General features: G+C 52.9%; 1 protein-coding gene across 1 annotated transcript; it reads right to left on the reverse strand.

Annotated features, from left to right (window-relative positions):
• Window positions 1-14: 14 nt before the first annotated feature.
• On the reverse strand, window positions 15-12,465 carry TREH (trehalase). The gene is made up of 15 exons (XM_019974906.2): window positions 12,284-12,465; window positions 5,825-5,925; window positions 5,544-5,688; window positions 5,374-5,461; window positions 3,784-3,884; window positions 3,537-3,629; window positions 3,304-3,420; window positions 3,076-3,198; window positions 2,793-2,842; window positions 2,510-2,704; window positions 1,796-2,013; window positions 1,411-1,522; window positions 951-1,063; window positions 640-693; window positions 15-396 (listed from the first exon to the last, which is right to left on the reverse strand). Exons 1-15 carry the CDS (start codon window positions 12,370-12,372, stop codon window positions 256-258), a joined length of 1,740 nt encoding a protein of 579 aa, XP_019830465.2. The 5' UTR covers window positions 12,373-12,465; the 3' UTR covers window positions 15-255.
• Window positions 12,466-15,447: the final 2,982 nt, after the last annotated feature.

Raw genomic sequence — 15,447 nt, forward strand, 5'->3', positions numbered from 1 at the left:
GAGACTAGGTCTGATCCATGATGCAGCATTTCCAGCCTATTAAATGTTCCAGGAGGGACCCAGGGCCCAACCATGACCCCCAGGTCCTTGCCCTGCCCCCACTCCGTTATGACCAAGGACTGGGCTGGGGGAGGGGACAAGGAGGGGGCGGGGTGAGCTTTCCAGGGATAAAGGATCCAGGCGCAGGAGAAGGTAGGGACACGTGTGGAGGTTGAATCGGCAGGAGCTGCAGCCAGGTGGGGACCTGAAGGCCCGTCACTGTGGCAGGAGGCTGAGCAGGAGGGCAGCTGCGAGGCAGTGGGGCGCCAGCAGAGCGGTCTGGGCCCCCGAGCTCAGCCGGTCCCCATAGCGGTCCAGCAGCATCAGAGCCACACCATTGGTCCAGCCAAATCCCTCCTGGAGAAAGGTAAGGTCCATGGGGCAAGACCCCTGGGCAGGCCCCCAAGTCCTCTTATGGGTTGTGGGATCCCCACCTAGAGGCCCAGGCCCCCCAGCCCCAGGGGTACCAGGGAGCACCAGTCGGGCTCATCCCTGGGATGCAGCCTCCACAGAAGAAACTGAGGCCCAGAGAGGGGAGGTCATGGCCAGTTATAGGGACAGTACAGCCCCGAAGCTCCCTGGAGGATGTGGCCCACTCACCTGAACTTCATACTCCCCTCCACCACCTGGCTGTCCACCGTTGCTGATGTCATACTGAGGACAAGAGGATGAGCTTTAAGGTCAAGCCCTGCCCCAGCCCCCAACCCCAGGCCTCTAGGGAAGCAAGCAATGGGAGCCCCTTACAGGGAGAAGCTGTTCTGGCCAGCGGCTGAGCCCTGCAGTGCCCAAGAATGACCACCAGGTGCCGCCACTGCCCCAGGTATACTGGGCACTGGCTTTGCAAAGCCCGACAATTCCCCATCTTACCCTGATCTGGAGGACCCCAGGGACTAGGCTTATGGCCAGCTCACCTTCTCATACATGGCTGACTTTTTGGAGTAGACATCAAAGTTGGTTCGGATCCAATTCTGGGCCAGCTGGAAAGCTACTTCCTGGGCTTTGGCTGAAGGAGACTTGGCCAGACCTAGACCCCACCCATGGCAAGACCCTAAATCTTCAGAGCCCCCATCCCAGGAGTAGTAGAGTCCCGAACCTTATTCTCCTCAATGAGGGAAAGAGGCCCAGGTGCTAAGACCTCCTTCCTGGAACCAGAAGCCAAGCTGCTCTTAATCTAGGTTGGCTTAAGGAGAGCGGAGGGTTGGTTCCCCTGACAGGTGGGGGCAGGAGTAACTGTTTGCTGAGAGGCTGAGAGAGCAGAGAAGTTAGAGAAAAGCCTCTGCATCCTTTGTTCTCACCTCCCCAATACCAGGGAGGCCGAGCCTCTATCCTCATGGGGTTGAGGTGGGGTAGGCCCCATCCCTGCCTCCCTACCTCTGATGACCAGGTCCTGCAGGGGGGCCCAGGCATTGGGGAAGTCCCATTGCTGGCCTGTCTTCTGGAGAGAGGTCGGGATTCCATACTGGTAGGTGAGGATCCGGCTGTCCTAGAAGGTTCCAGACATTATCATGACTGTGGGTGGGGGCTGGACAGGGAGCCAAGAGGCTGGGCCCTCCTAAAGCCAGGTGACCACTCCTGGGCCTTCTCTTCTTGGCTCACAGCCGCCCCCTTGTGGCCGAAGTGGGACCTGCATGCTAAGACACTGGGTGGAGTTGGGATGTGTGGCTGCCACTTGCCAGAGGTCACAGGTCAGAGTCAGGGAGCAAGCAGGTAGTCCTGCCCTGGTGTAGCAGCCCACCCTGCTCCACGTATGCCTCACCTCAAGGTATTTCAGAGCTTTATCCACATCATCTGGGTCAGAGAAGCAGCCGGCCCAGAGAGGAGCAAAGTTGGATGGGTAAAACTCCAGATTCTTCTTCTCGTTCTCAAGGTCATAGTCAAACCAGACCCCTTTGTCCTCATCCCACAGCACGTCCTTCAGGGCAGCCATGCGCTCGGCTCGCAGATTTCTGTACTTTGCGGCTTCAGAGTCATTCCCTGGGGCAACACTTTCTTTAGGCTAAGCCACAGGGCCCCCCGCCTCCCAGGGGGTCTAGTTTGACCCCCTGTTGTCCTCCCCTGGGCTCAGAGGTCCTGAGCACCAAGGGGCCATGCTGTTGTGGAGCAGAGCCCATCGCATTTCATGCCTCTAGCACCGGGACTTCCCTGAGCACGCGGTCCCGAGCAGCTCCCAGGCCCTGCACCGGCCTGTCCTAGGTTTGTCCTCAAGGGGACACTGGCCGGCTGTGTGGATTCCCCTGGCTCAAAGGGCAGGGAGATGGGACAGAGGGGTTTGGATCTGTGGGGTAGGGTGTCCCCTCCTAGGTCCTTACAGTGAGAAAGGGAGAGACACGGCTGCTTTGGGGGTGTGGGGTGAGGCCGGGGAGCTGGAGGTCCTCCCCTCACGGTCCTCCTTGCAGCTCCCCTGCCAAGGCCGAGGCAGGGACCCAAGCGGGGCTCGCACCCTTCTTCCCTTCCCTGCGGGCATGCGCACCCAGTCTGGAGTAGAAGCTGCTCATGAGCCCCTCCGCCTGGCACAAGAAGGCATTGAGGTCAACCGGCACCAGCTTGCTGGTTCGGATGCTGCTGAGCGAACTGGGGTTCGGGCCGCCCACGAGCCAGCGTGAGGAGAAGTCCCAGCCAGACTCGGCGCTGGCCTTGAGCTCGGCCAGCAGAGTGTCCCGGTTCCCTGTGAGGAGAGGGCAGCGACAGACAGCAGGCTGGGGCCTGACGCACGGCCCAGGCCCACGCTCAGCCCCTCCCTTCCTGCTGCTCACCTTCCAGCAAGGTGGCGGCCAGCTCTGCGTCTTTGCTGTAAGACTCTGGCCTGGTGGGAGGAGAGTGGGGGGGCGTGGCACTGCGGCTCTAAACCCTCCATGCTCTTGCAGGAGGCCCAGCCACGCTGGCTCAGCTGTCCTGGGGCCCCAGACGGCCCAGGGCTATCAGCTCATCATCTGAGAGGTGGGACTCAGTCCCCCACCCTCCTGCCCAGGGAAGTCCTGACATTCAAACACGAGGGAACACACAACAAGTTGAGAGGCTGGCCGGGTGGGTCCTCACCTGGGGCCCCCGTAAGGGACTTCGTAGTGATTCAGGATGTAGCTCTTTCCCCCGGAACTCACAGAGATGCTCCTGTTCTTAGTCCAAAAGTCCAGCTCCGAGGCCAGGGTCTCAATGTGGTCCCTGGGGTGGAGCCGGGCACTCTCTCAGTCCAGGTGCCCCACCCCAACCCCACCCCAGGAGGTCTCAGGAAGGAGGGTGCAGGACCGCACTGGGAGGGGTGCCCACCGCAGGAAGGTGGTGTCATTGGTGTGGGCCACGTAGCGGTCCATCATGAGGGTCAGCAGCGGGGGCTGGCTCCGCTGCAGGTAGTACACGCGGGCCCCGTTGGGGACGTGTCCGTACCTGCCAAGAGGAGGCCTGCTGACCGGCCCACCTGGCTGCCAGAGCCGAGGCAAACCCGCCCCAGGCCCACGGCACCTGCTCCCCCTACCCTGGCTGGGGTGCCCACCCCGCCTTACGTCTGCACCAGGTCCAGGAAGTTCTGCAGCATGCCCTTCACTGTCTCGGGCATCTCAGAGAGGAGTAGACCCTCCATCACCCAGTAGGAGTCCCTGGTGGGGGCACAGACAGCTCAGGCACTGCCCACACCACCCTCTGCCCCACACACCCAGGCGCAGGCCAGGGCACCCAGCCCACTCAAGATGTCTTGCTGGCACTGGCCTCCCCTCACCACCCCTCACCCTCCTGCAACCCCTGGATGCTCACCAGTAGTAGAACTCCACAAAGCGCCCACCAGGCACAATGAAGGGGTGTCTTGAGTAGATCAGCGAGAACTGCTCGGGGTGGCTGAGGACCTCTGGCTTCACCTGGAGTCAGGAGAGAGGACACGGGCACCCTGGGCCCGTGTGCAGCGGAGGCTGGTGGCCCTGCAGCCCGGGCTTGGGCTCCGGTTCTGGCACTGCTCAGCCGTGTGACCTTGGTCCAGGCCTGGGCCATGGGGAGTCTGGTCTGCTGGCCCCCACGTGCCGGCCTCTAGAATCCCAGCAAGAGCAGCGGTGTGCAGGAGCCTGGACCCCCTCAGCCCGGCACCCCAGTGCTCACCACACAGCAGCCAGGATTAGCAGCCAGCTGGTGGCAGTTTCCTCTGGCTCCCAGTGCCCCCTGAATCTCTGTGGCCACCGTGAAGCCAGGCCCAGAGGCCCAGGGCCTCCAGTTCTGGCCCAGGTGTGGATGAAACCCCAACAGCTTTCTCCAGTGAGGTGGGCGTGGATGAGCGTGCCCGGGGAGAGCGCGGGAGCGTCAGAGCAGGGCTTGCTGCTCTACATCAGGTGTTTTCTGTTCATCCCTTCCCAGCCCTACACACGTGAGGGGGTTTAGTGGGAGAGAGGCCAGCCTGTCGGAGATTTGGAGGGGAGCAGAGGAAGGGGCTTGGAGAAGGCAATGGCACCCCACTCCAGTACTCTTGCCTGGAAAATCCCATGGACAGAGGAGCCTGGTGGGCTACAGTCCATGGGGTCGAGAAGAGTCGGACATGACTGAGCGTCTTCACTTTCACTTTTCACTTTCGTGCATTGGAGAAGGAAATGGCAACCCACTCCCATGTTCTTGCCTGGAGAATCCCAGGGATGGCGGAGCCTGGTGGGCTGCCGTCTATGGGGTCGCACAGAGTCGGACACAACTGACGCGACTTAGCAGCAGCAGAGGAAGGGGTTCAGGTTTTTCCCTTTGGGTGGGGGCTGCTGAGAAAGCAGCCCAAGGCGGCACATGCATGACCCGGGAGCCCCGCTCTGTGCAGTGGGTGCCAGGGCCCTGGGGCCGGGCTAGAGGACAGGAGCTGTGCAGCCTTGGGCAAAAGGCTGCCCTCTCTGAGCCTCAGACAAAGGGGAGAAAGTGCGTAACAGACCGTGCTGAGCACAGGCCTGGGCCAGAATCAGAGGGAGCAATTATGGTTCCTGAGCAGAGGCCTGGCCCCAGGAGCTCAGGCAAGAGGGAGCCCAGCAGCAGAGTGAACAGTCACCACGGGGTCCGAAGGGGTGTGAAGGGCAGGACAGGGCAGCTGGGGGTGGAGGATGAGCTCAGTTTGCCTGGGGGAGGCAGGGAGGGCTTCAGGGAGGAAGTGAGGAGTTAGAAGTAGATTGCCCTCCTCCCTCTCAGAAGTTCTTTTTGAAGAGTTCTGTTCAAGGACTACGTTCTCAGGAAATAGGTCCCAGTGTCTTGCTGGGTCCACATCAGGTGTTTTCTGTTCATCCCCTCCCAGCTCTACACAGGTGAGGGCGTAGAGGGAACAGGAAGGGCCCTAGGCAGCTCACCCCTTCCCCACCTCCATCCCCTCTGCGAGGCCCAGAGCACTGATACCTTCTTTCCCAGCTTCTTCCAGAGTTGGTGCAGCTGCCCTGCCCAGGCTCGCAGCCTGGGGTCCAAGATCTTCTGCAGAAACTGGGGGCTGGAAGACCATGGGGCCCACAGGGTTGAGGGTGGCAGCCCTGAGCGAAGGCCCCTCTCCTGTTCTGTGTCCAGGGTTGTACCTGTCTCTCCAGTCCTCGGGGGTCCAGGGCTGCAGCTCCTGCCCCACAGCCCGAAAGTGTTCTTGGATGAACATTTGCAGCTCCTGCCGGGGGATGCTGAGGTTGTGGGTCTGGGCCAGCTCGCGGAAGTGCCTCAGGACTTGGTCTGGGGGACAGGCAGCAGGAGGGGTCAGCGGGACCCCAGGGAGCCTTCCCTGATCAGACACCCCTGCCTGCCTGGTCTTGCCCGCTGCCTTTTGGTGGAAGGTTCAGGAGAAGGCGGGGCCCCCCGGGGCTCTCACCTGGAGCTGAGGACAGTGGCATGTCCACAAACTGCTTATCATCCTGGTAGAGTTTGGCCATCTGAACTTGCCGCAGGAGCTCCCCATGGCAGTAAATCTGGCTGCAGAGAGAGTCGGGGAAGGGAGTAGGTCGGGTCACCACCAACAGGGGAGAAGAAAACAGGAGTCTGGGGCGTGTTGACTGGAGGGGCGAGGACTGTGTGTATGCCAGGGCATGTGCACGTGTGTGCCTGTGCACGTGTGTGGTAGGGGTTTTTGGGTGGTGGTGACATCAGGGCTGAGAGAATGCAGAGGGTCCTTGTGCAGTAAAGGACCTAAACAGTTGTCTGAGCCCAGCTCGCTGGTTAATTTGAAACAGTATAGAAAGCCAGGTGGACAAGAGGAGGGAGGGCGCTGTAGCTCAGAGCGTGTCCACACCAGGAGTTTCCTGTTCATCCTCTCCCAGCTCTACGCACGTGAGGTGGTTTAATGGGAGAGAGTTCAGTGGATAGGGATCCGGAGGGGAGGAGCAGAAGGGGCTCGGATCGGTTCTCAGTGGCGCTTTGATCAGCAATTGTGGGATGGACCAGCTCTCTGTTCAGTGGCTCCGTGTGGACCCAACTGGAAGGGCTTGTGGCAAAGCACTGTGGATTGTACTCAGTGGCTGCAACGAAAAGTTTGAACCAGGAAATTTCCAGATGTAGTGTACGATACACACCATATGAGAGAGGATCACTAGCTTGCTATTGGATATTGATGGAAACCTCCTCTATGATTGAAAAACACAAAACATTCTTGAAACCATGAAATACTCATAATGCCTTGGGTGATGTCGCTCTGATAAAGAAGGCAGTGCCTTGAGAGTTCCTTAACGATGGAGATGGTTTCCACAGGAGCAGGCTGCTGGGGGAATGCAAAGAGGTACTTTTTGTGTTCAAGGGCAGGTGGCCTCATTCCTGCAGGGCTGACTGGGGAAGCAACAGAGAAGCCACCAGGAGGTGCCCTGTGAACAGCTTTTTATTGACCAAGCAAAAACTTGGTCATTTAGTGATGGAAGTTCCAAGTGGACAGACAGTATCTTGGTTGGAAAGCCACTGCACCCTAACTGCCTGATGGAGATCTTTGGAAAACATAAGAACAAGCCAGCCCCATGGGCTGAATTGCAAGCTGTTTCCCTTGCAGTGGGGCTTCCCCTGGTGGTTCAGATGGTAAAGAATCCACCTGCAATTCAGGAGACCTGGGTTTGATCCCTGGGACAGGAAGATCCCCTGGAGAAGGAAATGGCAACCCACTCCAGTATTCTTGCCTGGGAAATCCCCTGGACAGAGGAGCCTGGCAGACTACAGTCCATAGGATCATAAAGAGTCAGCCACGGCTGAGTGACTAACACTTTCACTTCCCTTGCAGTGATGGAAGAATTGAATGAAGAAAGCCCCTATGTTTGGCTTTATATTGATTCATAGACATCAATGTGTTCTATTTTAATGCACTATTCAAATTCCCATAGTGTTTTCCAGAGGACCATGCCACAAAAGGGCATCATTTTTATATGCCAGTTTCCCATTGCCCTTCTGTCTGACCATATGGCCAGGCCATAGACCCCTGACCGAGAGTAGGCAAAAACCCAAACACAGCGACAAACGGTATGTCACTCAGCCCACCGAGCTGATTCGGTGTTGTCTTCTTTAATAAGAGTGGCAGTCTTTCAAACAGTATGTCGTATGTTCACCTTGGGCCTGCCATCCATAAACCGAGCAATTCATCGTCAGTCAATCAAGAGCTGTTCATAGGGCACTTGCCTAGGTGACAGTTGAATTTGGTAGTTGCTTAGGTGGTTTCAACATCATTCCTAGGGGAAAAGAGTCTGACTGCTCTTAAATACGCTGAGTAACTCTCCGTTCCCCCAGGAGCAGGGTCCTGCATAAACCATTTCCATTTTCTTATGGAACTCCTCTGGGCATGTCTCTTCGTCTTAGAGCATTTTCCAATATCACCTAAAGTAATATGGGAATTTCAGGTTTCAATATTATCTTTTGACCTTCAGTCATAGGGAAAGCTTCAATTAATATCTGATAGCAAACTAGTAACTGCCTCTCCAGTTGAAATTCTTTAGTCCAAAGTCTCAGCTGGGAGGTGCCCAAAGGCTTTTCCTGTAAGTTCCAGTCTGTGCTCCCCAGAAGAAGGCTACAATCTATGTGGACTCAGGCAATCTTATTGGTTCTCATTTGGAACATTCAATTAATATTGCTTGAGGGATGACTTTACGTGTCTTCTGCTTTATAATACTAGACAGTGGAAACATTCCCCAGTCAGGTATTACAATATCCATTCCTGTAATACATTCAGGTAGAATAGATGCAGTCACTTCCCAACAGAACTGTTCAAGCACCAATTTTCATTCAAACTTTCATCTTGGTTGCACCAACCCTTACATCCCTCACTGTGCACCTCTTAGAACTTCAGCAAGGTCTGGGTTTTGAGTACCAGGGAGGCTAAGTGTTCCTAGTCAATCATGACATTCATTTCCATAAAACAGTCAAGCGAAGGAGAAACAATCCTTTGACATAAAGCCTGTTTAAACATTCCATTTTTTTTCATACTACCTTTCCCCTTCATCCCATCAACTCTTGCATTTCTATATCCTCTTAATCTGACTGTAGCCTCTTTTAGGTCCTCTCCAGTGGCTTTTGGTACCGCAGTGCACGGGGTTCCCATGTCACAGAGTCCAGGAGCCTCCTCTACCCTCTGACCATTTTGCCCACTGCCACGTATCCGGTTTTGGGTCTCCAGTGTGGGGCAGAGCTGAGGGCCCTGACCCAGCCATCAGCCTTTATAGTGTGGGGCAGAGCTGAGGGCCCTGACCCAGCCATCAGCCTTTATAATGTGGGGCAGAGCTGAGGGCCCTGGCCCAGCCATCAGCCTTTATAGTGTGGGGCAGAGCTGAGGGCCCTGACCCAGCCATCAGCCTTTATCTTGATTATATTTTGGCGCCATAGCCCCAGCAGATTGGAGGTCAGGCTTCGTGTTGCTGCCTATGTCTTGCTCCCAAGTTGCTCCCAAGTAGGGTGAATAAAACAGATTTGTCTTGGGCCTTTTCATTTTGGATGACCTGCAGGGGTTCCCATTGGTTCAGTCAATCTCGAAGGATGCTGCATGAAAACCTTTCTTTTGGCCCTGTCCACAGTCCATGGGGTCGCAAAGAGTCAGACACGAGTGAAGCCACTTAGCGTGCGTGCACGCATGGCTGCTTTATTCATCCCATTTCTTGAAATCAGTCCTTTGATTCTCCCTCTTTTCTTCCTCTTTTGTTTTGCTCCCATAAATGTTTGCTTTATTTACTCCATTCTTCTTTTTTTTTTCCTGTCATGCACCCGGGCTTGCAGGATCTTAGTTCTCCCACCGGGGCTCGAACCCGTGCCCTTGACACTAAAAGTGCAGATCCTAACTACTGTACTGCCAAGGAATTTCTTATTCACCCCATTAAAAAAAAATGTTTATTTATTTACTTATTTTTGGCTATGCTGGGTCTTTGGTGCTCGTTTCAGAGCATGGGCTCTAGGGTTCTCCGGCTCAGTAACTAAGACTCACAGGGATCTTCCCAGACCAGGGATCAAACCTGTGTTCCCTGCATTGATTGTGGATTCTTAGCCACTGGGCCACCAGGGAAGTCCTCACCCCATTCTAAATAACTGTTTCAAGATGCCTATCCTGCTGGGACGAGACCGTTGGCTCTGTCCTCTGTCTATCATATTCTCTTGGGAATCAGTCTAATTTTCTTCATTATTTGTTGTTTCAGAATAATTTTTTCCTTTGGAAATGGCTCTGGGGCTACTGGCTGCACATCAGGGCAGCCAGAAGCAGGACCTTCCCCAGCACATTCTGTTAGCAGAGGCCCTGAGACCAGAGGCTGTATTTAGGACTGACTAGAATCTTAGTTTGGCTTATCTCTCACTTTCATTTTTGCTATTCTAGATGACAATACCAAGAAATTCTATTTTTTTTTTCTTCTTATTTTGCACTTTCTTATGCATTTGGTCAGCGAATACCCCAAGAGTTGGATCCATCAGCTCTAACTTCCATTGGTAACTTTTACCTCCAGTAACTGATCACAATAAAACTGCTATTCTGAACACATGGGTGACCCTGTGGCCATCCAGGAATCAAAAGATGCTCGTTCCTTGCCCTTTCATCTTGCACTTTCCAAACCATGTGTTTTAGTGAGACAAGATCATCCTAGCAAATCACACATGTTCTGACAACAATTACAATATTGCAATAAAATTCTGCCACCAAGAGTTAGCTTGGATGCCACCCCCAGGTCAAAGCTATAGTCCCCAACAAGATTGCCCTCACTCCAGCACCAGTTGTAAGTTCAGGGGTCCTAAAGTTTCCACCACTTCTGACCACTGGCTACAAGTTCAGGAGTTCCCATGAGAATTTGCTAGAATTAAAGTTTTAGTGATTTATAAGAGCAGTTCACAGAACTCAGGAAAGCACTATATTGGGATTGCATTATAGTTCTCATAAGGATACAAGTCAGGACTGGCCAAACGAAGACACATATAGGACAAGGTCTGGGAGAGTCCTGAGCACAGAGCTTCTGTGTTCTCTCCCCATAGAATCAGGACACTCCAACCTCCTGGTGCATTGAAGGTCAACCAAAATGAGGCTGCACTGAACTTTGGTGTCCGGAGTTTTTCTTGGGGTTTTGTTGCATAGGTGCATGCCCGCATGTGTGCTAGGTCACTTCAGTCACGTCTGACTCTTTGCAACCCTATGGACCGTAGCCCACCAGGCTCCTCTGTCCATGGGATTCTCCAGGCAAGAGTACTGGCGTGGATTGCTGTGCCCTCCTCCAGGGGATCTTCCTGACCCAGGGATCAAACCTGCGTTTCTTATGTCTCCTGCATAGGTAGGTGGGTTTTTACCACTAGTGCCACCTGGGAAGCCCCACTGCATAGGTATGATTGATTAAATCATCAACTATGTGATTAAATCCAATCTTCCGCCCCGTCAGGAGGTCAGGCTGGTATCAGGCACCTCAAAGCCCCAACCTTCTAATCACTTCATCTTCTAACATGACCTGTCCTACTTCAGACATCTTAGTAGCATGACCCATCTAGGGACTCATTATGAGTCACCTCGGTCACAGAAGCGATTCGAGCTTAACCTGAATACCAAAGACACTCCTGTCACTTGGGAAATTTCCAAGCTCTTAAAAGTTATATTCCAGGAACTCAGGACAAAGACTGGACAAATTCTTTGTTATACGATAAGTTGTTTGTGCAGTAAACAGTTGACATAGCAGATTGTGTTTATACCCTGTACATTTCAAAGACAGTCTGATAGGTGCCTAAGAGATACCTTCTAAGCTCCTGGGGCCCTACCTGATAAATTTTTGTTTCCTGGGACCTTGGACCATGCCAGATATTTTATCCTATTAATGTGATTTAAGGTGGGGGCTGAGGGCCACCCATTATCATTTTGACCTTTAGACACCTGGAGAGTGAGTAACTAGGGTCACCGTGAGGATACACTACGTCCCTGTAACTGATCCCCAGTCAAAATTCACGGGTGCCAAGGCTCCTGTCTGGCCGTGCCTCAGGTGTGTATTAAACTGTAACCATGAGTATAAACATTTGGTGAGTACTAGTGGAAGATATGGGCTTCCCCGGTGGCCCAGGGGTACAGAACCTGCCTACCAATGCAGGAGACATGGGTTCGATCCCTGGGTCAGGAAGATCCCCTGGAGAAGGTCATGGCAATCCACTCCTGTATTCTTGCCTGGAAAATCTTATAGACAGAAGAGTCTGGTGGGCTACAGTCCATGGGGTCGCAAAAGTCAGACACGACTTAGAGACAACAACCATCCCCAGCGAACTTCTATTATTACTTTTCTTGCTTGTTATGTAATAATAACCGTAATAATAACCTTCATGGACCTCATTTTTCTAGTTCACCGCTGCAACTCAGGAGGCATAGCAAGAACTCAATAAACCCATGATGAAGGGAGAGTGGCTGCCCTGTGAGTCCCAGAAGCAGGATGGGGTCGCTCACCCCTGCTATTTGGAGATGGAAACTGTGGCTTTGGAAAGAGGTTTGGTCATGGAGGTCAGAGGTCAAACCCAGGGGCTCCTTGCAGGTCCCTACTCCCACTCTCACATCCAAGGCAGGGAAATTGAGCAGGAAGTTTCCCAGAACAACCCTGAGAACAGGCCTGCACAGTTCAAGGAGCAGCTAGAAGGGAGAGCAGAGGGAGGGAGCACTCCCTGCGTGGCAGGCTCCTGGCCTGTGTCCAGCCGCCCACAGGCTGCCTCATCTTTTCCTAGCGCTGGGGGTCAGTGCCCAGCACAGATCCTGAGACCTGATCTCCTTCCCTTCCCTCCTCTCTGGAGGGCTGACCCCGATGCTTGAGCTCTCCTCGCGGCCCTCCAGACCTGGCCTTCCGGCAGCAACCCCAACTGCCTTCTCCGCTCCTACCTTCCACAGGGTGGGGGCAGGGCCTCCTGGGACCCCAGCCTCAACCCCAGCAGGAGCAGCAGACGCAGCCCCCAGGTCCTCCCCTGCATGATGCTGTGGCTATGGCCAAACAGGAGCGTCAGGTGCCTCCTGCTAGCCGGGCCGCAGCCTGCTCGCCTCGCCCGCCAACCCGGGGCAACCAAAGTCCAGGTCTGAGGCGTGGCCACACGATGAGCTGGGCCACACAGACCGCTCTGTGCTCCTGCCCTCAGTTCACAGGGGCCGCCCCTGCCCCCTGACTTTGTCTTTTCCTCCCCTTTTGTTTCTCAGCCTCAGCTGGGGCCTCCTGCTCAGGCCCTTCCCACAGAGGCGGGGTGAGTGTGGGGAGATGGGACAAAATTCGGCCACACATCTGTGACCCAGATGCCGGTCCCTTTCATGGCCCCGAGGTTCCCACCTCAGGGGGTTACCATTTCCTTTAACATTTCAAACAGAAGGGCTCAAGATTCTGTCCCAGGTACAGTGTGAAAGCCCAGGACCCTTGTGATTATCTACCAGGAAGGCTGTGGGAGCACAGGCAGGAGGAAGACCTACCATGCTCGGGACATTTCCTGCGGGTGTTGAAGATGACATAGGAGTTTGCCAAGGAAATGGACTGGAGACCATTCCAGTGTTGGCAGTGGCAGGGCAGCTGCAAGAAGCTCAGCCTGGCCAGAGAGACCTGGGGTTGGTGCAGGGGAGGGAAGCGAGGCAAGGCCAGAGGGACGTGTTGGCACCAGCCTGTCGGGGACCTTTGCCAAAGCCAAGGAGGCAGCGGTTCCAGTGAGGGAGCTGGCAGAGAAGCCCGTGAGCCGAGGCAGCAGGATTTGATTTGCTGTAGGAAGCTCCCCCCTAGGCACCAGGGCAGGGGTGGGAAGGGGTGGGTGAGGAGGCGGCAGCCCAACCCAGGACCCCTGCCTCAGGCCTGAAATGATGGGGGGTCAGGTGGGGTGGGAAGGTGGTGCTGCCAGCCGGCCCCGCCTGCGTTTAGTGCTCATATGGCCTTGCCTTTGCGACTTGGGCTCGCTGCCCAGAGCGGTGGTGCCTGCTCGCTGTTCGCCCCCAGACGGGGTGGCCAGGCCTGTGCCTGCCCTTGCCAGCACCCCATCCTTCCCACCCCAGGAGTCCTCTGCTCTGCGGGCTCACCCACCTCCTTCCTGGCACCCCGGCCTCCAGATGCTCCCTTTACTTCCTTGAAAGTTTTTTCTTGTCATTAAATAGACACAGCATAAATACAAGCCATTTCAACCGTTTTTAAGCGCATAATTGGATTTACATCACATTCATGATGTCTGGCAACTATCCCCGTTATTTATTTCCAAGCCTTTTTGTTTTTATCATCCAAAACACACACTTTATAACCTTTAAGCAGTCACTCCTCAATCCTCTCTCCCCACCACCCCTGGAAGCCACTATTCCACTTTCTGTCTCTATGAATTTGCCTTCTAGATGCTTTATGTAAGTGGAGTCATACAGCATTTGTCATTTCATTAGCACGTTTTCAAAGTCAGCCTATGTTGTCGCATGTATCTGGATTTCTTTCCTTTTTTTTTTAAGCTGAATAACATTTCATTGTATGTTTAGACCACATTTTCTTTTAGAGACAAGTGTGTTTGGGGGAATTCCCTGGCAATCCAGTGGTTAGGACTTGAGCTTTCACTGCTCACGGGCCTGGGTTCGATCCCTGGTTGGGGAATTAAGATCCTGCAAGCCTAGCAGAGCCAGCAAAGCAAAAACAAACAGCAACAAAAAAGTAGAGATGAGTGTATTTTTTAAACACTTTACTGAAGTTGATTTACAATGTTGTTAATTTCTGCTATACAGCAAAGGGAGTCAGTTACACACATACACACATTTTTTCTTATTTTTTTCCATTTGGTTGATCACAGGAGGTTGAATGTTTGTTTCTGTGCTATGCAGCAGGAGCTTGTTGTTTCTCCGTTCTACATGTAATAGTTTGCAGCTGCTAATCCCACATGCCCAGTCCATCCTTCCCCCATCTCTCCTCCCGCCTTGGCAACCACAACACAGTTCTCTATGTCTGTGAGCCTGTTTCTGTTCCACAGATAAGTTCCTTTGTAGACCACATTCTCTTTAACCATTCGTCTGTCATCGGACATTTGGTTCACTTTTACTTTTTGGCTATGTGACTAATGCTGCTATGAACACGGGCATACAAATATCTGTTCCTGGCCTTGCTTTCAGTTCTTCTGAGTATGTATCTAACAGTGGAGTTGCTGGATCATCTATGTTTAATCTATGCTTAAATCTATATTTATGCTTAAATCTATATTTATCTTAAATCATATATTTATTAATATGCTTAAATCTATATTTATCTATGCTGGTCAATCTATGTTTAATATTTGAGGAGATGTCAGATTGTTTCCCACAGCAAGTGGATTTTATATCTTCCCACCCTGGAGGCAGGATGGCTCCACTTCCTCCACACGCTCCCAGCACTTGTTACTTTCTGTTTGTTGTTTGTAACGGCCACCCTAAGGGCTGTGCGGTGATGTCTCATTGTGGTTTTGATTTGTGTTTCCCTAATGATTACTGATGCTGAGCATTTTTTATGTGCTTATAGGCTGTTTGTTTATCTTCTTTGGAGAAATGTGTAGCCAACTTTTTTGACCTTAAAAAATTTGTAGTAAGCTTTGAAATCAGGAAGTGTTAGTTCTCTGACCGTGTTCTTCTTTTTCAAGATGGTTTTAGTTATTTGGGGTGTCTTTCAATTCCATGTGCATTAGAAGATGGCCTTGTCCATTCCTGCAGAAAAGGCTGTTGGAATTTTGATAGGAATTGTGTTGTATCTGTAGATCCCATCAGGTATTCAGGGTATCTTAACAATAGTAAGCCTTCTTACTCCCAAACTCTGAATGCTTCTGCATCCATGTAGATCTTTCTTAGATTCAGCAATGTTTTTTAGTGTTCAGCATACAGGTCTTCCATCTCCTTGGATAAACTTATTCCTGAGTATTTTATTCTTTTAGATGCTTTTTTTTTTTTTTAGATGCTATTTTTAATGGGATTCCTTTTCAAGTTTCTTTTTCAGTTTGTTCTTTGCAAATGTATAGAAACTCAATTGATTTTTGTGTGTTATCTTGTACCCTGAAGCTTTATTGAATCTGCTTATTAGATCTAGT

The sequence above is a fragment of the Bos indicus genome, chromosome 15, assembly GCF_029378745.1.
Source record: "Bos indicus isolate NIAB-ARS_2022 breed Sahiwal x Tharparkar chromosome 15, NIAB-ARS_B.indTharparkar_mat_pri_1.0, whole genome shotgun sequence".
NCBI lineage: Eukaryota > Metazoa > Chordata > Mammalia > Artiodactyla > Bovidae > Bos > Bos indicus.